Source organism: Pyrgilauda ruficollis, unplaced genomic scaffold (genome assembly GCF_017590135.1).
Source record: "Pyrgilauda ruficollis isolate IOZ18807 unplaced genomic scaffold, ASM1759013v1 scaffold33, whole genome shotgun sequence".
NCBI classification, from domain to species: Eukaryota; Metazoa; Chordata; class Aves; order Passeriformes; family Passeridae; genus Pyrgilauda; species Pyrgilauda ruficollis.
Window position 1 is genome coordinate 2,707,455 of NW_024524711.1, and position 25,809 is coordinate 2,733,263.

A 25,809-nucleotide genomic window follows, 5' to 3' on the forward strand; every position below is an offset into this window, starting at 1 on the left:
TGCAGGAGCATTTGATTGTGCATGGCCATTGGTCTAAGGCCTTCTGCTGCTACTGAGGCTCAGGACTGAAAGGGTGATGTGACCTCTGTGTCAGGCCCTCAACTTGACCATGGTCTGAAAGGAATCACATTCTCCCAGCCAGGCCTGCCTCCTTCTCCTCAATGCAGAGCCTCTGAGTTTCCAAGTTTCCAAACTTCTTTGGTCCTCACACCTCTTTGTCAGCCACCCACACACATCACGTGGGCCAGGACTTGAGCAGTGGCTTGGGAACAGTTGTTCCTGAGGCGTCGCTGCTTAGGTGCACAGGGCAATGACCAACACACGTGAAGGCCTCATTTTCCTTTCTATTTAAGAACTCATCTGGGACAAAGCTTATTTAAACTAATATTTTTCCATAGTGAACATCTGGCTAATTTTTTTCTCTTTTAACAACACGACTGAAAAAGGGCCACTCATTTATTCCAAATAAATATTTTGTTCCCTGTAATCATGCAGACCCTATTGCACAGTTCCCTTTCTAGCAGGTACTACTGGAGGCTGGTGAACAGACCCACTACTGCTGTAGGTAACCAGTCCCTGATTTGACTTAGAGGGCTGTTCAGTGGCTGAAGTGAATGCCAAATCAGTTCTGAGGGAGGCTTAATTACACTGCAATACTGACTAAAATAATAAGGACTTTGTACTCAGTACTCTTGTTAACAGACTGCAAGGGAAAGAAATGAAATTGTACCCTTTCATTTCCAGAGTTGGAACATCACCCACGGATGTGGTAGGAAGCCTGCCAGGAAGCCAACCACAGCCAATATTGATAACACCAAGATAAATGCACATTACAGCAAGTATTGCACATACAGCAAGCTGTGCTACTTGGTGTTGCACTCTTGGTGCCAAAGGCTCAGTTGTCTTTCTCATGAGCACTTTGATACACATACCTTCTCTGGAATGAGGCAAAAGCTTGGAGGACTTGGCACACTTGCAATGAACATTAACTGAGATATTTGACTGACTTTATTGTGGCTTATGGTTTTTATCTTACTGCTAAGATAAGAACACCCAGTGTAAGCAGACTTTGTAGTCTATCACCACAGGTACAGGAGCTACCTACTTGTGCTCTGTTTACATGCTCAGTGACAGCATATTGAGTATCACAACATATTGTTCACACAGCAATGCATTGCAATCACTGAAGTGATTGAAGTAATTTTTTTACATGCTCAGTGACAGCATATTGAGTATCACAACATATTGTTCACACAGCAATGCATTTACTGAAGTGATTGAAGTAATTTTCTAGCAACTGCAATGCAATTTCAATACTGCAATCATTTACCCACAGTAGATGGAATTGTACCATTAGGAAGTTGATACACCTTAATGCTTTTCAAATCAGTTTAATAATGATATATCACAGTATTTGACAGTGTCACAATATTTTTTTTTTGTATCAGCATTGTGGAAGATCCAAGATAATCACTATCAGGAGCAGCAACAGGGATGGCAAGCACTGAGCCAAGCAGGAAGAGGGAGGGGACTGACGCTGCAGCCAGATGTGGCAGTAGGGCTGGACCTTCTTGCCACATGGATGCCTGGCATGAGTCCTAGGACTGGGACAGGCACCACTTGTGCCTGCAGCAGTCTGGTGAAGGACCAGAGGAAACAAACATGCCAAAGTCAAGAAGTGTCTTGGGGCATAAGAAAAGTCCTCTGAGGGACAAGAATAGGAGTAGAAAACAATGGTGGGAGAATCTGCCAGAAGTTGGACTGAGAATATGCAGAGTATTTCTTTGGAGAAAAGAGAGATGCTAACATATCCTTGGAAAAATATGAACTAGGGTTAAACCAGAGGACTATTCCCTTCCAGTCCTGTTATTTGCTTCACTCGTGATTTGCTACTGGTGATAGAAATTAAGAATTACTGTGAAACTAGAATAATGGCATTGCTTAATCTGAGCAGCATGCTGGTACACAAAACTGTGCAAAAATAGTTACTGTGTTTGATACAGTAGGCAATTTGTCAAAAGATTCATGCAGTAAAACTTATTTGTACTAAAGCTGTTCCAATTCTGAAGAGAAAAAATATTGATTAGAAGCCTCTTGCAGTGACAAGAAACAAGTTTGAAGCACTTAAGTTCTCAGTTTCTCAAGAAAATTAATAAAGTTAACACTACTCCTGCTACTTTAACTGAGGAAATAATGAGGACAGGCCTTGCCACTGTCATTGTTGACAAAGGCCAAATCAATTTTAATATTTTAAGAAAAGTACTTGGCTAATTAAGAGCATTATCAGCTAGTACTCTTTTATGTTACTTTGAGAATGTTAGTAGATTGGAATTTTTTTCTAGTTTGAAAAAGGCAATAAATAGATAAACAACTGATTCAGAAAAATGTCTGCTTGGTGAAGGGAATGGGAAATTTTATGCCATTTCAGTGGTAAGCTAGGACCTGCTATGGGATAGCTGAGCTATCCTGTATCAGTTACTTGATACAGCACCAGAAGGTTTGGACAGACATAGGAGCACTGATTTTCTGATTAATTGTCATCATTTTAGATACTTGCAAATCCAGTGAGTGCTACTTAGAATAATTTTTACATTTAAACTAATGAAATCGTAGAATCAAAGAATGTCTTGGGTTGGAAAGGGACCTTAAAGACCATCTAATTTCAACCTCACTGCTGTGGGACACCTTTCACTAGATCAGGTTGCTCAGAGCCCCATCCAACCCGGCCTTGAACATTTCCAGGGATGGGGCAGCCAAAGCTCCTCTGGGTAACCTGTTTCTGTGCCTCACCACATTCACAGTAAAAAATTTCCTCCTAATATCTAATTTATATGTATGCATTCTTTCAGTTTTCAGCTATTCCCCCTTGTCCTGTCACCACATACTCTTTTAAAAAAATCACTCTCCCACTTTTTTGTAGGTTCCCCTCAGCTACTGGAAGGCTACAATTAGGTCACCCTGAAGCCTTCTCTTCATTCTTATAAAGAAAATTATTTTGATTTATAAGCAGAGCAAAAACATGTACTGGACAACAATGCATTCTCTGGAAGAACTAAAAACATCTAACAAACGTAAAAAGCTTTGTAGGAATTAAAAAGTTTATATTTAATCACTGGCAAACCCAATAAGACATTTTTTCTATAAATTGCCAAAGTAAATAATTAAGCCATATGAATAACTGTCCATATAAGAGCCAAGAACCTTCCTCCTTACTAAAACCAGTGTGATCCATCTACTAATAATTGAATAGACAGAGAGGGGAAAAAATATATTGCTCGATTATGATTTACCTTAGTGCCACATTCTTTAATTCTGCATCAGGGATTTACACTCATTTGCATCCCCATCTTTATTTGTACTCTTTATAAAAGCTGATGAGAGATAGACATTATGGTACAATGAAAGAGACACATAAAAATTAAATTAGAAAAGATGTACAAAACCCTAGACATAAGCAAAATGCCTCATACATGGCCCTGTAAACCCACTGGTGTTGTATAGTAATAGCTACAGTTATTAAGAAAATACTTTAAAATTAAATAAGAAGTAAAATAATCCCAAGATGAGCAGTGCTGCCCAAGTCAGACACAGTGCTGGCCTCTATCTGGTGAGCAAATTCACTTCTGCAGGCATTGTAGTGTCTATGCTATAAGGAAGTAGCATGAGTAGAGGCAGTACATTCTAGTAGACCTAGCATTATGAAGTTCACTATATTGCATAAAGCAGTGGCCTCATATATCCCATCATATCCAAGGTCCATGTATTTCAGCCACTCTGAAAGTGATGATTGTTTCATACTCCTTTTTTCAAGCAGTCAGTGCTGTTTTATGCTCAGCTGTGGGAGCCTCATTTTTAAACCTACATCAGTTTGCTAGTTGTCATGGCCAAGTGCTACATACTCTGGATCGGGTGGCTCTTAACCATCTTCCTCAAAACTCTCTTTAACATAACCTTGAAGCCAGTGGTCCAGAAATTTAGGCTTTCTATTACACCTCCTTAGAGATCAGCCACAAGTTCACTTTATAATTTTTCAGTTGAGGACTTTTTTTCCCCTTAAAGGCCTGATCAGGAAGGTAAACACCAGCTCTTCAAGGAACTCATCAATACAATCCCCTGGGAATCTTTCTTTGGAGTCAAGGGAACAGAACAGAGCTGGCAAATTTTTAAGGACATCTTCATGGTGCACACAAATTAGTGATCCCCAGGCACAAGAAATTTGGCAAGGAAGGCAAGAGATGGGAATCACTGAGTCTGGACCTGCTAGTCAAGCTAAAGGGCAAAAAGTACGTGCACAGGCAAAGGAGGCAAGAGCAGGTAACCCGGGAAGAGCATTGGGATACAGTCCAGCTGTACAGGGATGGGGAGGAGGCCAAGGTGAAATGGGAGCTGGACTTGGCAAGGGTTGCAAAGCATAACTGGAAGGGGTTCTACAGGTGTGTAGGGACTTTTCACAAGAGCATGTGGTGACAGAACAAGGCGGAATGCCTTCAAACTGAAAGAGGGCAGGCTTAGATCGGACATTAGGAAGAAATTATTTTATGTGAGGGGGTGAGGCACTGGAGCAGGGTGCCCAGAGAAGCTGTGGATGCCACATCCCTGGAAATATGCAAGTTGGACAGGGCCCTGAGCAAGCTGGTCTAGTGCAAGGAGTCCCTGCCCATGGCTGGGGGATCAGAACTTAATGGTGTTTAAGGTTCCTTCCAACCCAAACCATTCCATGGTTCTATGAAGTGAAAGCTTTGTCCCTTTAACAGAAGCTGTTTGATCAGCTGGATACTGGCAGAAAACATCCTGAACATCTCCTTCAGTTTCTAATTTAGAATCACAAAGTGCATCATCAGCTATTCAGCAGGAAACAGCAGGAAAGCTTACTTGGGCTTTGAAGTACTCATCTGCTCTGTTAACATATAGACCGTATAGAGTATACAGCAATGCAGTGTACCCCAAAGGACAATGAGAGGGGAAAAGCAGGCAGAGGGAAGATGATTTTCAGGAAAGAAAAAGGGCAGGAACTCCAAGGACAGCCCTTCTTTTGAGGAAATCCAGGTCTTCTCTGGCCTCCTCTAAGAACAGCATAGTTTCAAGCTGCCTTTTTTTAACTTAAAATACCCACAGAACCAAAGGAACCACAGGCCATGAACTACTGTATTAGAAGTATTCCCACCACTAGGTGTCAGCCCAATTTAACATATGCAGAAATTTCTTTAAATAACATTTTGCTTTTGTTATACTTAAATAATTAATAATGAAAATATTTTTGAAAGGCAAGTAGAGCAGCTGCTTTCAGAAAGGTACATTTCATAGAATCACTTAGAGTGGAAAAGTCTTTTAAAACTATTGAGTTCAATCATTAACCCAGCCCTGTCAAGTCTACCATTAACCATGACCCTAAGGGCCACATCAACATGTCTTTTAAATATCCCCAGGGATGGTGAGTTAACCACTTCCCTAGACTGCCCATTCCAGGGCTTGGACAACCCTTTCAGGGAAGAAACTTTTCTCAATTTCCCACCTAAACTTCCCATCACACAGCTTGAGGACATTTCCTCTTCTTCTATCACTTGCTACTTGGGAGAAGACATTGAACCCCACCTGGCTGCAGCCTCCTTTCAGGCAGTTGTAGAGATCAATAAGGTCTCCCCTGAGCTCCCTTTTCTCCAGGCTGAACACCCCCAGCCCCCTCAGCTGCTCCTCGTAAGACTTGTGCTCCAGACCCTTCACCAGCTCCATGCCCTTCTTGGGACTTGCTCCAGCACCTCAATGTCTTTCTTGCTGTGAGAGGCCCAAAACTGAACACAGGATTTGAGGTGCAGCCTCACCAGGGCTGAGTACAGGGCAAACGCTGCCCTGGTCCTGTTGGTCACAATATTTCTGATCCAGGCCAGGATGACATTGGCCTTCTTGGCCACTTGGGCACACACTGGCTCATGTTCAGCTGCTGTTGACCAGCACCCCCAGGTCCTTTTCCACTGGGTAGATCTCCAAACACTGTGCCCCAGCCTTCAGCATTCCATTGTTGAGGGGTTGTTGAGACCAAGGTGCAGGACTCAGCACATGACCTTGTGGAACCTCACACAATTGTTCTTGGCCCATCAATCCTGTCCAGCCTGTCCAGTGTCCTCTGCAGAGCCTTCCCACCCTCCAGAAGACCAACACTCCCACTCTGGTGCCAACTTGTCATAAACTGACAGGAAGCACAAGATCCCCTTGTCCATATAATTGATAAAGGTATTAGGGCTGGTCCAAATACTGACTCCTGGGGAACATCACTTGTGACCAGCCACCACCTGGATGTATCACCACTCTCTGGGCCCAGCCATCAGCCAGTTCCCTCCCCAGCAATGACTGTGCTTCTCCAAGCCCATCCACTTGGAAGCTGTGAAGATGAGGCACCTTCACACAGAGAGCAGTGAACAAGTATGGGCCTATGCACAGTACTTAATCTTTTTAAAATTTAAATCCCCAATAGCTAAAACGAGAGCTGAAAAGGCTGAGGTAGAATACCTGCTCTGCCACTGTTTTCTGAAGCAATGAATTCATTAACACCACAGAGCCCCTGCTGGTTACAACATAAAAGCAGAGGGTCCATTTATAAGCATTTTGTCCAGGGGTGAATTAAATAACTGTCATATCACTTCTGAACAGGTTCTGTCTGAGCACTCTCTGTCATTCAAATTAACACCACCCCCTCTCCAGCTGCAGGGTTAAAACACACAGAATGGGGATGCAACAATGGAAAGAATATTTATTCAGAGTATTATGCCTTCAGTGATAAATATGCATGGGCTCTTCAAAGCGGATTTCAAAACCAAAAAGGGTGGTTATAAAGTCTTGTGTAATTAAATTTTCATTCTCCTCTCTGGGGGAAGCATGATGAGACAAATCTGTGAAAAAATGGACCTGACTGACATTGCTCTCTGTCAGAAATAGCTTGCAAAGGAGAGTCCCCAGGCAATACCTAATACAGCTTCTGCAGGCTCACCAGATGGAGTAAAGCACCGCAAATAAAATAATGGGAGAGCAGGAAGAAGGGGGAAAAAACCAACAAAAGACAAACAACAACAAAAAAACCCTCAGAAAACAAAGCCAAATAAAACATTCGGAACCTCCCCCACAAAAACCCAAACTCACTCTCACATACATTCCCCCCTACAAAACCAAACAGAATGAAAATCCAAAGAGAGTTCAGCCCCCAAAAAGCCCAACTGAACTAGCAAGGATCCAGGGAAAAGAGCTGTTCCAGAAAAACACCTTCCTTTCCAGCAAGGCAGAAACAACAGCCTACAGTCTTTCCTTGCACACAGCCTCCCTCTCCTGTCAAAAAGATGAAGTTTCAGCTTCTGAAAAATACTTGTATTACACTGCAACAAACACTCCTTTCACAGCTAACCCACAATTCTCTCTCTGCATCCTGATAACTCTATGAACCATAGAACATTTAAAAGTGTCAACACCAAAGCTAGGAAGGGTGAAGAAATGAGGGACCTGCTACACAGCTGATAGCAAAAGCCAATCACAGATGGCTAATGTCAAGGACAGAGTGAATTAAAACATGTAGCAGAAAATTTTATTCCAAACATGAAAATGTGTGTAGCCAAGAGAGGGAAATGGGCCCAAGACAAGAAAATTATTTTCAGAAGAGACATCAGAGATGACTGAGAACAGAAGGCAAAAACGGCCCCTTTACAACCCAAATCAACCTGGAGTTCCAACCGGTATTTCATTTCTAAAACAAATCCTAGGAAGGGAATGAGACTTAGGCCCAGGCATGGGCCATAACTCAGACAAAAAAAGTTCTTGAGGGTCTTCTGGTGTGTTGTCTAGCAGTTTGCCCCTTCCTTTGGAGTCCCCTTTGCAGCCTTACTCCAAGAAGAGTAAGATAAAAGCTCCTACCCCAATCAACTTCTACATGGAGGTAAAACACAATACAGTTACAGTATTCTGTAACATCGTGTTACAATACAAAATCTAACACAGTCTAACACAAAATCTAACACAAATCTAACATTATGTTCACTTAGTTTCTCTAAGAGTCAATGCATCCTCCATACATACATAACATTACACTGATTTCAACAGAGTATAACAATATGCATTTTACACTGGATGATGAGACCATGGAAATTGCTAAATCATACCAGAAGACTGTTGATGTGGAATTATAGCCTGTGGCCAAAAAGAAATTTGAATCCCTGTCCTTGGAGGTGTTTAAAATGAAAAAGACTTGATGTGACACTTAGTGCCATGGTTTAGTTCAAAAGCTGGTATTAGTCATAGGTTGGACTCAATGATCTCAAAGGTCTTCTCCAACCCAGTCAATTCTGTGACTCTGTCTTTTCAAACTATGTGCATAAAACAACACAACATGCTACAGCTGATAGAGAACAGAAGGCATGAAATGAACACACAGAAAAAGAACAAATTGTTTAAATTAGCTAAAGATCTGGGGCCCTTTGCTGTGGTCTTCATGTAAGCCATCCACACTCACTGATGGAACATTAGAAAGAGGTCAGAAATATATGAAACTTCCAGAGCAGAAAAACATTTAAGAGCTCCAGAGATAAAGTCCTTGGCCCTTTTCTCATGCTAAGAATTACATTCAGACAACTACACTTTACTATCAGACCTCAATTTTCCTGCCAGACATCAACACAAGGCAGCTCAGTCACAATCTCTAATAATTTCTACAGATCATACAATGGTTTGGGTTGGAAGGGGACTTTGAAGACCATCTCATTCCAACCTTCCTTCTGTGGGCTGGGATACTTTCCACTAGACCAGGTTGCTCAGTGCCCCATCCAGCCTGGCTTTGATCATCCCCAGGGATGGGACATCCATAACTTCCCCACGCAGCTTGTTTAGAGTGCCTCACCACCCCCACAGTAAAGACTTTTTTCCTAGTACTCAACCTAAACTTTCTGTTTTTGAATTTGAACCCATTCTCCCTATTCATTCTGGTGAAGATAAATTAATGTCTTCACTGGATTTTCCTAGAAAAATCCAGAAAAACTACAATATAGATGCTTACCAAGACTACCTCATTCTTTCCATTCTCCTCTTGTCTAACTAATTAATATACTTCAGAAGAATTTTGCCAAATTCTACCAGACTTCCAGAGACTTAGCAGAAGCTGGCATCCTCTCCAACGAGCACTCCAGGGAACTGCTACCTGCAGAGGAATGAACCTTGGGAGACATGTTGAAAGATCAGTGTTTGAGACACCTGATCTCTAAAAGCTAGTTCCTGTATTTATTCAGGAACCTCAGAAACACTAGTACAGTTTTTTTTTATTCTTTGCCAACATAAGTGGAAAGAAGAGGAAACATTAACTCAAGCTCAAGAAGTCCAGCTCAGGAATCTACAATTGCAACAAATTATTTACTGAAGGAACCACAAGTGATCCAGGACTTCAAGCCAGCTACGACCTGGAACAAGCAGAGAGACTTCAACCACACAGTATTTACTATGAAGGTGTATCGAAGATGCACACTGAAGATTCAGACATCTGTGGTGTCAGGCAAGAGGAATGTGGTGGGGGCCAAAAAGGACTGTGGTGGGTTGACCCCACTGGACACCAGCTTCTCAGCAAAGCCACTCTCTAACTCACGTTCTTATCTAGAGGGAGAGAAAACATTGTAAAAGGCTCATAGGTCAAGATAAGGACAGGAAGAGATCACTCACCAATCACCATTACAGGCAAAACAGTCAACTGGGGGAAATTAGTTTATTGCCAAACAAATTAGAGTAGGGCAATTAGAGATGGAAATGAGTCTTAAAACACCTTCACCTCACCCCTCCCTTCTTCCAAGGCTCAACTCCACACCCTTCCACAGGGCACAGCCTTTCAGGAACAGACTACCTCAGTGTAGGTATCCCACAGGGTCACAATCCTCGCCCCCCAAAGCTCACCCAACCCCGAAGCCAAAACCACCCATTCCACAGCGCCCCTCGGCCGGTGTTTGTAGCGAGGCCCTGCCGGGCGGACCCGCTCCACCTCGGCAGCTCTATTGGGCAGCTGTTTCGTCAATCACGGTGAGGGGGGAGCTGCCCGCGGGTCTCTTCTGCTAGCCGGGCGCTTGCGCGAGGCCCTCGGGCGTTTCCCAGGGGTTACCGGGGGCCGCCCGCCCGCGGGGGCCGGTCCTTGGCCGTGTCCATGGAGCGGCGCCGTGGGAGGGGCCGGAGGCCGCGGCGGGGGCGGCTCGGGAGGGCCGGGTGACGGCGGCCGGGCGGCGGCACTGCGGGGCTGCGGCACAGCGGGACAGGCCCGCAGCGCCCAGCCCAGCCCTGCGCTGGTCCCGCCGAGCGGCGGATGGGCACAGAGAGGGCAGCGGCTCGGCCATGGCCAGCGGCGGCCCCGAGGAGGGGGAGGCGGTGGCGGGAGAGGAACAAGCCCTGAGGAAGCTGGTCGTCCGGCTCCAGAACGTCCAGGAGAGGAAGCGGCTGGAGACGCTGGTGCAGACCCTGAGCGACCTGCTGGAGCTGGCGGCCCGGCAGAGCGGTGAGAGCCCTGCCCTGCCTTGCCCTGTCCCGCCCGCCGCCGGTCGCTAACGCGGGCTCTCTGTCTCTGTCCCCCCACAGCTCCCCGGCTCTTCAGCGGCAAAAACGTCCACGTGCCCCTGCTGCTGGTGGTGGATCTGTACCCGGGAGCGGCGGGCGTGCAGCAGGTCAGGGGCCGGGCGGGCCGGGGCCGGGGCCGCTGCCCCCGCTCCGGCCGCGCTCCGCGGGATGAGCGAGCACGCGGCCCTTCCCGGGATAAGAGTTCTTGTTCCGCTTGCTGATTTCTCCTTAACTTGCCGGGCGTCTCCCGGGCCGCTTCATGAAGTGCTCTGAGCTGTAGAAGGACGCTGTCATCGCTGGCATTTAAAGGGACCCAGCGTTCCAACTTATTGCAGACGCCACTGGCTGCGTCTCTGTTTTTACCGGCAGAAGTAGGCGAAATAGGAAATAAAAATTAAGCCATGCGAATACTGTGTAATGTAGGGTTCTAAATTACCAGTGTTATCTAGTATAATTTTGACGTGTCCGTGTTGAATTTTGCCATGGTTAGACAAACTTCCAAAAAGCACGATTTGATACTATGAATTCGTATATATGTAGCCATATCCTTGAGACTTGTGCTAGCACAGTTTTTTAAAGGCGGGGGGAATATTTTAGTTAAGAGTAAGTTCTGCAATTTAAGGTTCTGCCTACCTGCTCCTGTAATTTACCATTGGCCCATTTGGACTAGGTGTGGCACTTGCACAATTTGATGTTATACTTATGGTACAGCTGCCAGACTTGTCATACAGAGCAGCTCCTTCCTGGCAGGCATATATTAAATATCTGACTATGGTATGCATAAAGGATGTTTATAAGCTTCAGATTTCTGTATAACTCACTTGATGCTTTTTTTTTTTTTTTCAATATGAAACAGCAGTTTTTTTTCAAGACAAAGCTCATTAGTTTATAAAACCTCTGCCCAGAAATCTAAACTTGGAAGTAAAACATCAATCATAACAAGAAGTAGGTGTGAAATGATAGCGCAAGACTCTCAGAACTGCATAAAGAAGATAGTGATTAACTTTCATTTTAACTCTCTTAAAATACTTCATTCTAATGCAAAATTTTAAAATTAATTTTAATCTTCTACCTGCCTACATTTGCAGTCATACAGTGTTTCAGTTTAGAAGTTCTGGACCTCCTTTGCATTTCTATGTTGTGTTGCAGTGGGAAATTCATAGCCAGTGCAAATCTCAAATCTATTCCTCATAAAATGTCTTGAGCAGCTCTTCTTTGACATTCAGTTCTGATGTTTACAAACATTCACACTATGTAAACAGAGCTGTGTCTTCTTGCTTCATTCACTGCTACTTATTTATAATCTTTGTGAATAAATTCTCACTTTACAGCAGTGGTCAAGTAACGAGGTCCTGATTTCAGTGCAGTCTCTTTGCACTTTTAATGATTTTTTTATTGAATAAATAATTAATTATCCTCCTTTTACTTTTGGCATTGTAAAAAAATTGATTCCTATAAGAGAATAAATACAGTCAGAGACGTACCTGAGGTGAGAATTTTCTTCACCTCCCCTCCTTAACTGGTTACAAAGCGTTGTGGGTTGATGTTGGAGCCCTAGATGCTGTTCCACTAACGTGTACAGGGTTCATTTACCTAGCAGATCAATATTGCAAAGCTGGCCCAAGTCAGACTGCAGGCATAAACCCTGCAAGCTCCTTCAGAAATAGGGAGGTACTGGTGTGGAAAGCCAGTACTTTCTGTAAGTAAAATATATCTTTAAGTAAATAGGGTAGTTTTCTGCAGTTTCTCTGGCAGTGATTGGAGCAGCTTAGAAACTCTAGAGCAAAATATGAGTGCACTTGAGTAAAGAGCAGTCAGCAGAGCTTTGTTGTCTTACGTAAATGCTGGGACCTAATGTAATATAAATTAATTGTGTGCTAGCAACAAAAAGGGTCAGATTTAAAATAATGACTTCCATTGCTGCTACCAACTGTTTCTGTATATAGGGACCTGTTTAAGTCTTCATAAGGACATCTTTTTTTGCTTTATTTCTCTTCTTTGTAACCTTTAGGATTTCTGTTTTTAAAAGACCCTTGCTTTCTTACTTAATTTTCAAACAGCTAATAAGCTCCCTGTTACCTGAGGTTGTGATTTTAATATTGTAAAATAGACCACATATCAGCAGGTCAGATGTTTCCATTGGTCTTCTCTGGACCCATAGTTCTGATAAATGTTTGTCAATACTTGGAGTCCTAACAATCCAAATAAAAATGTTCAATGGGAATATAAAATTCATCAGAAACAGTTAATACAGAAAGGAATTTTCTAAAGTAATTAAACAAGTTTTCATCAGATTCTAATTTTTATAAGAACAGTTAGGATGCTCCTAGAAAGTGAGACTTTTAAAAAAAGTTTTCTAAAGAATAAGTCATTTATCAATTAATAGTCATCTCTACAATGTTTTTGAAATTTGTACCTGATTGACCATCACCATTAAACTCTATTTTGCTTGGAATATGGAAAATTAGGGAATTACATATCCTCATCTTGGACTGATGTTTACTAAGACTATTCATTGTACCTACATTTAGTTAGGACTCAGTTACACAGACCACCCTGAATATCCATAGTAAGTGATTTGTAGTCTCATGCAGGGCAAGGCAGCTTGCTAAAGTGTGTGGAAATTGGCTCATAGTCCAGCTCAATCTGCAGACATTAAGATTGTAATTGGCTTAAAATGTTTGTCTCTGCAAATCTAAACTGAAACAGAAGCAAAAGTACTGCAGATATGGGCTGTGCTCACACTGCAACCAAGTTTGTGAAAGACAAAAGTGGAATTCCAGTCCCCAGGCAGCTACATCACCTTTTGCACACTCTACAGAGCTGTCAGGAAAGCCGTCTAAATTCAAGTTTCTGCTGTTCCTGTGGGTGACTCTACACTACCAGGCTTGTAATTCCATGTCTCTAGTCTTACTGATTGCAGGGTTAGGGATCATGCACTTTATATGAACTTTGCTGTTAAACTCTTTGGAGGTAGCCATTTACATTCCTGTTGTTGGCTGTCCCATCTTGACCTCCTTGCTTTACATAACTCTTCTGTGAAAAAGTGATCCAGTTATGTATAGAGTCTTTGTGACATATTATCTTCTGCCCTGACTCTGTACTTAAAGCACAGAGGCCTGCTTCCACCTTTTTATTTACTTATAGTCTCAAGGAAACTGACATGCCTTGCTATAATTCCTTTCTGTAAAATCTGCTTCATCTTGAGTTTTGACATTTCACAGTTCATTACTTTTCTTTCAATACAGAGGGATTTTCTTTCATCAGTTATTTCTTTGCACAGATTTTGCTTACTGCTTCCTTACTGCAGCCTATTCAGTCATATCTGACTGTGAAAATTCATAGAACAGTAGATTTCTCCAATACAGAAGATCAAAGAGGAGCATTTTTAGCTTTTGGCATTATTTACAGATATTTGAAAGTCAAAGAGTTTGCATTGGATGAAACAGGTAGTTATTAAGAACAAATACATTGGGTTTAGTTGTCTTTCACTCCCTATGATCTCTAAACTTCTACTGTCTTCATTACATTTTGAAAGCACACACTACTGAGGGTTGATGGCAAGAATATGAAATGTGTAGTAATTGTTTATGTATCTCATCCCCATTTAAAACATTGAAGGCCTTTAAAAACTTATACTTTATCCATACAATTTGCAATTAAATAGCAAGTTGTTACAAAAACACACATTTTTCATTAAAATACACTTGCAATAGTGCAGGGGTTTCCCTGGCCAATGATAACATACTATGGATCACATCATATCTTTCTGTCTGTCAGCAACTCATTTAACTGTGTGCCCTTTATCCTCAAGCAGTGCTGAAGCAGATTGAGAGTGATGTATTCCTGCAAGCAATGCAATCAGAATCATTAGCATATGTTTTACTTCCATCTTTTAACTTTCCATGCCACTTGTCTTGTGTTAATTAATTTTCCCTTACTGATTTAGCTAGGTAACAGAGTAGCTGTCTTGCAAAAGCCAAGGATATTAGAAGACAATGTAGAAGTTCCAAGCGGAATATCTATTCTAAAATAGCTGCCTTTTTGTTTTACAGATGGGCTGGTCACTTCTTTGTAAATTAATAGAAATTTGTCCAAGTACTCTACAAAACATAGCTCCTAAGGATGTTGGGAAGGACTGGGAAGTACTGGGTGTTCACCAGTAAGTATTTTGTATACAAAGAGTCTGCCAGAATGCTTGGTCATTTTGGCAGCATATATATGCAATGAAATATATAAAGTTATTACATCAGCTTTTTTGTGCATTTCTTCAATCTTCAGAATGTGGCACTAAGAGGGATCTTTTCCATGTATTTCAATACCTGGTGCAGAAAGTAAAGGAGATTGAGCCAGGCCTTTTTTAGTGCCACTCAGTGTCAGAACAAAAAGCAAAGGGCCTGGATTGAAAAATAAAAAATTCCACTTACACATTAAAACAAAAAAAAGTCCTGAGTAGCCTTTTTGGCAGAGGCAGTATTACTTGGATGTTTGTGTGTATTTTTTCAAATGTGAGGAATTATATCCACAAACCTAAAGTAGTGTAAATCAAGGAGGTTTTGTCACACCTGTTATTATTGTCTAAAGGTAAGTATTTACACTGATCACCTCAACTACCTGTGAATTCAGTGGATACAATTACCTTCAGAAGGCATGGTTTTTTCTGTCTTTTTAGTAAATGGAGCAAATTGTGATTTGGACTTGCTCAGCTCTCATTCATCAGCTTTCAAAGCAAGTGTTTTGTGGATGTCTGTGGTTGGTTGGGATGAACACCCACACAGGTTGGCTGAATTGTTGCCCAGTAGCACAAATGCTAATTGTAGATGCACATGGGGATTGGTCTGGGGGCTTGGTTTGGTGTTCTCACTCTTGGGCAGATTGCTGCCTTCAGATAATGACAGCAGCAAGCACTTACAGCCTTATAACCCTGTGAATCTGCCTCCATAGTTCTTACCACACTCTTCCTTTGAAAGGTTGCTATTGAAAAATAGCATGAAGATGCATTTTGATTTTGTGGGGATTTGTTTTATAGTGGCTTGAATACATGGTCAGTAGGGGAATGAACTCCCCTGAAAGATGAGTTGGCAGTTTTTGTTGGAAAGCAAAAGTGATTTTGGTTGTTTTTCATGAGCAAGAAATAACTGAGCTGAAGCTGCACATGCTGGTTACAGGTTCTTTGGCAGCTTAAAAGCTTGTTAATTGACTGAAAGTTATCCTGAGAGCTGGAGATATTGCTGCTCATTCTCAGTCCCAGAAAAATTACGTTCTGGGACTGATCTTTGCTACAGCCTCCTCAGCACCCACGCAGTGTGTGCAGTTAACAAGGCATCCTTTTCAAACTCAAACTTCACTAAAGATCTGATGATAGCATTGCTGTACATGATTCCTGCTCAGTACCATCATTTTAGCCAACTGTGTATCCCTGTCTGACATGTTGACAGTTTTCCTTGCTGTGGAGAGGCGTAGTGGGGGAGTGGGTTCAGGCATTTCTGTCAGTGCCAAAGGCAGAGCAAGCCAGCTGAGTTATGTCTCATGTTCCTTGAGCATGGATTGTACTAGAATTGCAGCAAATCAACACCATAATGAATACATGCTGTTTACAGCAAGGCAGGAAGCAGTTACAATAGAGAAGAAAAGGTCATTTTTTTTGCAGATTTTTCCTTTTGTATGTGTAACTATTTTGGGAGAATAGGAACATTAAACTAGAAAAAGCATTTCTTTCTTTTGTCTCTCAGCTATGATCCAACTTGACTTCACTGCAGTTATGTTTGCAAATGATAGTTTGCTAATGATTTAGGTGTTTTTGACAGTGTAATAAATAATTAAATAGTTCACAGTGATAGCACTGTGAAGAGATAGAGAGTTTCCTTCAGTGTATTTGCATTCTTTCCACAAGCTTAAATAGCCTTCATGAGATGTTTTGTAATCTCTTATGTTGAACTTTCCTACAACAGCAGAAGTTTAGAAAGGTTTACATCCTTCTTGGTTATACTTGAAATAGGAGGATATATGGGAGGGAATTCTCTGAAAGTAAATTTGGAAAGTGGATGGTATGTCTATAACTGATGTTATACCTCTCGTCAGATTTTGCCTCTCATGCCTACTTTGGTCATCATAGCTACAACACTAGTGCTACAACAGAGGAGAGAGAAACTAGCAGCATCGTAGTATGAAAGGAAAACAGTGATTCGTTCGAGCTTATAAATTTAGACTTCAGCAAGGCAAAACAACATCACTGCCTGGGCTGGGGTATGAAATTTGGGTGAAACTTCAAGTGCTGCTTATTTTTTTCAAGACAGGTCAAGAATATCAACTGAAGTATTACAAAATACTGCACAGTCTATTTTTATTAGATATTATATATGCAAAGATTCACATTTGAAGATTATTAAAATTGCAGAATCAAGCTCTCTAAAATAAGGAAAAGTAAAAAAAAATTTTCTTTAGTTTTTTGTGTGTAAGTCTATGCATTTTAATTTAGTTTTTAATTACAGTTCCCTCCCCCCCCATTTTGATATAGGCTTCATTCAGTATGATATCAATGCTTTAAATTTTTTTTTTTTGAAGAGGTGTTGCAGATTTTTAGTCACTAATTTACAGATACTAATTTGAGTAAAGTATGTTGAAAATATCTACTGATTTTTCTGTGCCCAGTTTGATACATGACCTGAATTTTGCAGTACTTGGCATTGTTTGGCTCTCTGTTTAACAAGTCAGAAAAGACTTACAGAAAGTACACAGTGTGCAACTGGCAGTCTAGGAAATGTTTATTTTTAGGAGTTTGTCCAGCATCATATAAGTGCTGTAAGGCTGAAACATAGGATAGAGTTCATCAAGATGCTGTTCAAGTTCTTCAGCTGGGAAAGTGCTGCTTCTCTCCCACCAGACCCTTGGTTGTTCAGTTTAACTGAGCTCTTGCTGCAAGCAGAGCTGTGCTGTGCTGTCCACACTCTGGTACTCCACAGACCAGTGCTCTGCAGGGTAACCTCCTAAATGACCCTGCAGAATTAATTCATATAACTGACTGAAAATTAAAGAAAACTGGATAAGTTCTACATCAGTATTTTAATGAACTATGATCATAGCTGAAATTCTATTATTACTTCATTGGTAACTTGAAAAAATGTAACCTGAATAAAAATTGGTTTTGGTTTGTTTTTTTTTTTTTTTTAATTGAGAGATTTTTAAGGTTTTGCTAGTTTCTGTAACTACTTCTGTTTTCAAAGTAAATGTTTGATAAAAATTTGTGTGTGTTAATATTTCTTTAGCTATAACTCTTTTTTCCCTTTTTTTTTTGTCTTTAATTTTTAGGCAGATTCTTAAAATGCTTACAGTCCACAAAGGAAACATAAATCTTTCTGTAATAGGACTAAAAGCATTAAATCTACTCCTCATGTCAGGTATTGTGTGCTTTACTTTCCTATTTCATCTAAGCTTTAAAACACAGAGCTGATTCAAAGTGGGTGATTGTACAGGGCAGACTGGATTTTTCTCTCTGTTTTACTCCATGAAATCACTTGTCATTTTTAATATATACAAAATAATAAGAGTGCTATTTTGAACTTATTTTTACCAGGTAGTTATGAACTGTCTTTTGGTGGTAAAGTTTTAGACCATCAGTACAATTGTAAAATGCTATCTTAAGAGATAACTTTGTCGTGGGTTATACAAAACTAGATTTGAACTGTCAGTGTAAACTTTAAGGACAGTATTAAAGAATTTTGGATTTTGTGGTGTTTCAAATATTGAAAATATTGAGAAATAATCAGTGCAATATGTAATCTCTTCTGCTGTTCAGACATAATTGCTTTCCTGCTCTTGGAAGAAGAGGTGGATGTGTTTTCTTTGGTATTTAATGCCATGCACACCTTCCCTAAAAATGAAGAGATCCAGCAGCATGGATGTAAAGTGTTACACAAACTTTTTGATAAAGGTATTTTATCTTGTAGTTTATGATGTTAGAAAAATGTATAGATTGGGAGGGATGACAGATATTAATTTAAAGGCAGTAAATGAATTTTTGCATTCCAGATTGGTTTGCGGATTATGTCTGTTAAATGAGCTAGCACAAAGCAGACTTTCCAAGAAATATCACAAATATCTAATTCTATAAATTAGAGCAATGAATATGACATCTTTTAAAAAATGAAAATGTCCCTTAATTTCTAACTCCAGAGTTAACTGAAGAGATGAGATTTAATGTTGGTCAATAACTGGAATAAAGAATAGTGGCATTTGATTTTAATTCTCAAAAACAGGATTGTGTATTTAAGACTGGTAAATTTTAGTAATGTGAACAATTCTAAAATCAAACAAATGTTTGTACTTTAGAAAAATACTGTGTCTGCTTTTTACCCTGGCAATGCTAAAAAGTGATCATGTGTCCATACAATATTCCCATTTATGCTGAAAAATGAAGTCACCATGTATTGAATTTTTGTAGAAACCTCAGAAACTGTGCATGTTTCAGCCAGAAGTCCCCTTGTTGTAGTCCCCTTGCTTTGAATTGAGTTTCTTGATTCAAAATAAATATTGAGAAATGCTATCACTCTGCTGTACTTCTTTGCTTTGAAGATAGTCTTCAGTTCTTCAGATTGGTTCTTTTTGGCACCATTCTATATTGCTTTTTTAAGTCTTTCTAGCACATGTGTGTTTGGAATTATCTTCTCTGTTCCTTTTCTTTTTCCTGTCCCTAAATCCTTTTGCCCTGCTATATTTTCTCTTCAGTCTCCACAGCAGTCTGAACTTATGTTTTCTGTGCATATTTTTTGTAAGTGCCAGATTTTCACAGATCTGGCTGCAGGTACAGACCTTCATACCTTCTTCTTGATGGCAGCACCAATGTGGCAAGTTCCTAGGATGCTCCTGCCTTGTTTTCTCTACCTCTGAGCCACCTTGTCAGTTTTTGTTATGTGGATGTTTGCATAACCTTATCTTTAACCAGATTCAGAAAACAATTCTGCTTGTGAAATTTAAGAGGTGCTCTTTCTCATCCTGGGTCAGTTCCCTTATCTGCTTGACTGCACAGCCACACAGTTATGTCAGTATGAATAACAGGGGCCAGGAAGGGAAAAACCTTAAGCCATTAAAGTGAGATGTTATTAAAGTGTGGCTTTATGGAAAAAAGTCCATTATTAAATTAAAAAAATTAAATAAAATCAGAGTATGCAAACTGGCATTCCCTAATTTTATTTTTTTTTTCCCACTGTATGCTTAGCTTTTCCCTCACTTATATACTGTCTTGGTTTGGACTATCTGTGAAAACTTGGTTTAGACTAGCATTCTGTGAAAAAGGCTAAAAGACTTCTAAAATACAGATTCACAAAGTAGCATTTAGAAGTCAGAACTCAATTACATAAAGTGTAAGCTAGAAAAAGGTGTAAAGAAGCTCAGTTGTTCATTTAAAAAGCCATAATCATGGAAGATTATATGTATGGAGAGTACTTTACTTTCTGTGAAACATAGAAAATAAATACAAGGAAACTTGATAAAAGCAGTTGTCTTTTCTCATGATGCACCAGGATAAGGATTATTTCCTCAAAGTATACTGTATCTTTTGCCTTTCAATTTAGTTCCAGAGGAGCAGCTGACTGAATTTGTTGAAAGCAAAGATCATATGATCATATTGAAAGTATTTAAAGAGTTTCCAGAGAAAGAAGAGGTGATTCTTCCTGCACTTTATTCATTACATTCCTTAGCGGGTCCGCGTAAGTATTAGAAGTTATTTTCAATTCCTTTTCTCCCACAGTGTGTATCAGCTCTGCTTTCTGTAATTGTAAAAAGTAATCTTTGTGTGATTGCAAAAACTCATTGAGAACCGGTTGGGAGTTGCCAGACAAATCACCTTCCTGTTTTCTTTGGGAAATAACCTTTTTTTTTAAACAGGATATTTTTTATATTTAACCATTAAAGCATAAATCTTTAGTAAATAACAGAAAGATACTTTCTTCTACTTGGAGTAAGTGGTAGCAAAGATGCTTATCATGGTTGTAGAGACTGAAGTTTCAAGACCCTGCCCTGTCATCTTTTATTACTTGAAAAATAAGATATATTTATTGACTAAATAAATCTTCAGTGAGTTCGAGTCACAGGTAAAGAATATTTTTGGCAAAGTCTGTCCCACAAAGGAAAGTTGCCCCTAAAAATTCAGCGGCCAGGCCTGGGAAAAATATCTGAGTTCAGACACCTGCTGTGGTAATTTAGTGGTGGCTGCAATGGCAAACATGTGCATGTGGTAGTCTTACAGTGTCCTCAGGTGCTGTGCAGTAAGACTGGAAGGAAATGTCTTTGTTATCTCTTGTCTTCCTGTAACAGCATTCCCTGTTCTATGCAAAATCAGATCCTGAGAAATGTGTTTGATGATTTGGGTCAATTTGTTGACAGCAATCTGATCTTGTTGACCCAGAGGCAGGTTTTGTCAGCTTCCTGCTGACAAATTTAGGGAAGCACAGAGCAGGGTTCTGCTCTCCATGTCCTTCATGAGGTGCATAATGTTGTACCTCCTGCAAATGTGTTTACTTACAAAGCCTTGCTTTTACATCCTGTCTGGCTCTATAGGAACTGTGATGGCCCCATGAATGCCCACTGAACAAGAACTAGACTGAAGTGTCCCGCATTTCATCAGACTCCAAGCTATCTAGTTCCTGTTTCTTAAAATTTTTGCTGTTCCAGTTAGTATTTTAAAAGTTTAGTATCCCTTGAGTCAGAAATAATTTTACCCTAACCCAAAAGTTACTGCTGTTTTCTAGGGAGGAGGATGCCACATTTTAAGTCCTTTTTAAAGCAGTAAATAGTTATACAAAGTGCAACAAGAGAAGGCATGAAAAAGACCTGCTCTAAAGTAGGTATTTCTCTCATTTCTAATGTGAAAGACTGAAAATAGCCAGAGGAACAGAGACTACTTACACATGAGTGAGTAAAGCTGGTGTTCATACTCTTGGTTGGTGATATCCCTCAAGAACTCAACAAATTATATTCCTTTAATGCCACCACTGAGAAGATAATTCAGTGTTAAGTACACACTGTTACTTATCCATTAGCAAATGTGTCCCCATACCCTGAAGTTCTCTATTATGAAATGAGTGACTACCTCACTAGGCCTTCTTTCATTAATACATACTTAGACTTGGTTCTGGCTCATGTTATAAGAAATTGTAGGATAAGGATATACAAGAACTCTTTAATCTCAGTAGTATTTGTGGCATGAAAAAAATGCTTTGCTGCTGACTGTCCTCCAGAGTGGAGTGGTGGATCACAGAATGTTACCCATCTAAATGGCCTGCACAGGGAGCCAGCCGGGCTTGGGCTCTGTTTAGTAGGGAGGAACAGTCACCTCAAGAGGAAATTTACCTAACCCTAAACCAGATGGGGTGAGTCTCCATACAGAGTGCTCAGATCTTGTCATCAATTTTTGAGAGAACCTAGATGACCAAGTTTTGGTCGTTAGGATTAAATGAGATCTGTTCCACCTCTTTTTCTCTAACTTGTTCCGGGATATGGTGACTTGCTGGAGATGCGCCATTGCTTGAATCTTGCAGATTTCAACGTGCAGTTCATTATGCCATCTCCATAGTGATCAATTTTGGAATCATCTATTTTACTATATTCATAAGTATCACCTTTGAAATCATAACTTTCTGTGGAGTGATGCAATACTGTTTTGTGGAATGTGTGTTTTCAGTTGAGAATGGCATGATAAATGGCTGTCCTATTAAAGCATTGTGAAAGGTACCTTCCTTCACTATCAAATAGAGTGCTTCAGAAATGCTTCTCACTCAGAGCTTGCTTTTTCATCTGGTAGGTTGTCATTATTTAATATTTAGAGATGTATTATTTTAAAGATTTGCTGCTCTTTTTAAAAGGGTAATTATCTTTAATAATACAGTTGTGAATATTTCTCTTATGTTGTATCCAGGGAAGCCAAGCTGTTGAAAGAAAAATTAAGCAAATTTATAGACCTCAGCAGAGTAATGCTAACTCACCTGGAGCTGGTGACAGGACTCCCTTTCATTCATTTGGGCCAGGATTTTGGCCAAGATTTCTTGGGTTCATATTCTGTCTCATACCCTGGATAGAAATACTACAAGAATGCTTTCATACACTGTGTTTTGCATACCATGATGCTGTTTCACTTGAAATCACTATATGTAGGATCACTCTGTCCTCAGTTGGAATGGATACATTCTGTCTCTGTATGGGCTCACATGATTGTCCCGTTGGTTTCTGTATCTGGCCTGAGCAATAAAAAGTAAACAGGGTGAGAGTGACCAAGCTCTGGCACAGTTTTCTTGGAGGGGCTGTGAAGTTTCTATCCTTGGAAATACTCAGAGGCCATTTGGACAACCTGCTGTAGGCAGCCCTGCTTGAACATGTGGGTTGGACACAGCGACCTTTTAGCTGTTCCTTCCAATGTCAGTCTTCTGTGATTCTGTGAAATACAGGGTGTGCAATGGCTTTCAAAATATTGCAGGAACATTAGATGAAAATTTCAGTACCCTCAGTACACAAAAGGTGTACAGTAGAACTAATTTGTATTAAAATAATAACTTCCTAACTTGCCCCCTAAAAAAAGAAGGAGAACTCAGAAATACATTATTTAATCAAATAAATTACTACAGAATAAATTTTATGAGAAAAAAAATTCTAAATTTTTTCTTAATTTTATGGCCCTGGGAATATTACTGAAATATTGTAAAATGTGTACTTGATCACAGTCATGTTAGAAACACCATTTATAAGATTGATATAGTATTTATAAAACAGCTTGTTCACATTTAAGAAAAAACCTACCTAAGATTAGTTTGGGAGGAGGTTTCTGTTACATGCCTGATACAGAACGGGAAAAAGCCAAAAATGTTAATGTGAATTTGACTGCACATTGAAAACCATTGACTAGATAGGAAGAAAAATCCTAGAAGTTAATTATCATTCTCTAGGTGAGAAAGCATTGTTTTAATGAATAGTTTCCAAATGTTCATCATCATTTTATAACCATATCAAGAAATAAAGCCACTTTTCTTTCAAGATGCAAGGTAAAAATTGCAATATAGTCACAGTTCTCTAAATAAATCTGTTTAACTAAGGTCTGAATTAGAATCCAGTCAACTTTTTTTTTTCTCTCTCTCTTAAGAAGCAGTTTTTGTTTCTGTTTCTTTCTTCAGCCAGCAATGTTGAAGTACTCATGTCAGGAAATGTTCGCTGCTACAATGTTATAGTGGAAATGATGGAAAGTTTCCCCAGTAGTGAAGCAGTTCAGGAAGTGAGTTGCTGTTTGTTGCACAAGCTTACATTGGGTAAGTTCACAAAGTTGTTTATGTAAAGTCAGCTTATTCTGACTATGTAAGAGTTGGAGTTAACTGGGAGCGTTTACAGACAACAACTACTATTCCAGTAAATCCTTAGGGTGGTGCATAGATCCTTTTGTCTAATGATGCAAAACCCTGGCCACAATCAATATGGTGTCCTTATGTGGTAAACGTAAGTAACAATGAGCAGCTGCCATAAAAGACTCAAGTTAGGGGGAAGCAAGGAGACGAAAAAGGGTGAGAAGCACAATAGGAGAATGGGAAATCAGTAGGTCTGATTCTGTACAAAGTTACTATAGAAAAGAAGAAAATTACTTAGAGATTTCAACAACTGGTGCTACAGAATTAGTTGAAAAGTATTCTGTAATAGCTTTCCTCCTTGCAGTGCATTTATCTCCAGAGACCTGTGCTGCATTCCTGACAGTGATGATGCCTGTCTTGGGGCCCCCCTGTGCTGCAGTAGTAAGCAAATCACTGGGTTCTGGACCTGCCTTGACTTGAGCAAAAGTACTTTGGTTGTCTGGGCTAAAATGGGCTAGTGTCACACCAAGAGAAAGTATGTCAGTGGCAAAAAGTTGTGCCTCTTAGCAGCTCTGTTCTCACACTTGTGACTGTAATAAATCCATTTGAGCACTTGCCAAGACCCACGTAGTAGGAAGTTCAAATGAAAATAAAGATGTTTTCCCCCCTGCTGCATGCAAGCTCTCTGTGAGCAGCTGCCTGAGCAGCCCTCACTCCATGGCTGGTTCTTCTTAAACAAGAGTTAGACTTCCCAATTTTTGCAGGTGGTGGTCTAAGCTACTGCAGATGCTGGTATCAGTGCATGACTCCCCATAAAAAAGTTGGTCCCATCCTTTCACTGTTTCCACTTCTTCATTCAGATATGGTAGAAAATACAGATCAGACCTGAGTGCAACCCAGAACAATTTCCCATTCCCCTTCACAAAGCCAGATAAGATTTTTAAGGAAATGTGGTGGATGCTGAGGTGGTAATTGCAGGGTTTTTTTGGCAAGAGGTGATACTGACCTTGAACAGTTTGCTGTGCAAGGCTAACTGAAGATAGGCAGGGAAACCAAGCACTTGTGGAACACAGGAGCTTAGTTGACAGGCCTTGATCTTGCTGTGAGTGCAACCAGCCTGGTTTCAATCAGATGTTTGCCATGTGTTTATACTGACCAACAACAAAGAGTGGCAGAAAAGCAGCCACAAGATCCATTTCCTCTTTGAGCCCTTCATCTTAATAAAGAGCTACTGTAGTAGAGTTATGGAAGGGGTGTTCACAGCACCATGCAATTATGGGAACAGATGTGAAATTGTTAGGTGCTCCTGGAAATAGTCTGGAAGATTTTTATATGTATAGCCAGTGTTGCTTCCCAGATTATTCTGATGGACACTATCTTCCTAAACCCATCTTAACTGGCAGTGAAATGGTAAAGTTAGCATGTACTAGCTTCCAAAATCGCCATCATGCATTCTTGCTAATCTGGTAATGGCTATCCTAGATTTGACTGTCTTTGGAACTTTAACTGGCTGATACCTGTTTGGCCAGCCCAAGTCCAACAGAATTACTCATCACATAGCCTAGGTTTATTAATTTCTTTAGGTAAGTAATGCATTTACACAAACATACCTTTTCCATTAAAATATGTTAAGAAACAGCGATATAACATAACCACACAACTGATCTTTCATGTTACTACTCTAATTCTCAATTTTGCTTATCAAGATTTAAATGAAATTGAATATCAAAATAGAAGCCATAGCTATCAAACCATATTTGACAAAGTGAGTGTTGGTCTATTTTTTTTCTGCATACTTCCAAACAAGGAAGTTATTTGAATTTGCTTGCTTTTTGGAGAGTGCCTTGTATTCAGCCTATAATACAAAATATTGTACAACTTAGAATAATTGTTATGCTTTAAATATATTTATTATCCAAAGGCTTTCTTC

General features: G+C 40.2%; 1 protein-coding gene across 1 annotated transcript in view; it reads left to right on the plus strand.

The window, feature by feature from the left end:
- Positions 1 to 9,560: 9,560 nt before the first annotated feature.
- LRRK2 (leucine rich repeat kinase 2) overlaps positions 9,561 to 25,809 on the plus strand; it is a 63,421-nt gene continuing 47,172 nt past the window's right edge. Inside the window, exons 1-7 of the mRNA XM_041474588.1 lie at positions 9,561 to 10,498; positions 10,579 to 10,664; positions 14,613 to 14,719; positions 17,866 to 17,954; positions 18,353 to 18,487; positions 20,127 to 20,261; positions 23,715 to 23,846. Of these exons, the coding sequence (XP_041330522.1) occupies positions 10,339 to 10,498; positions 10,579 to 10,664; positions 14,613 to 14,719; positions 17,866 to 17,954; positions 18,353 to 18,487; positions 20,127 to 20,261; positions 23,715 to 23,846 (844 nt within the window). The 5' untranslated portion in view covers positions 9,561 to 10,338. The remainder of the gene's footprint in view (positions 10,499 to 10,578; positions 10,665 to 14,612; positions 14,720 to 17,865; positions 17,955 to 18,352; positions 18,488 to 20,126; positions 20,262 to 23,714; positions 23,847 to 25,809) is intronic.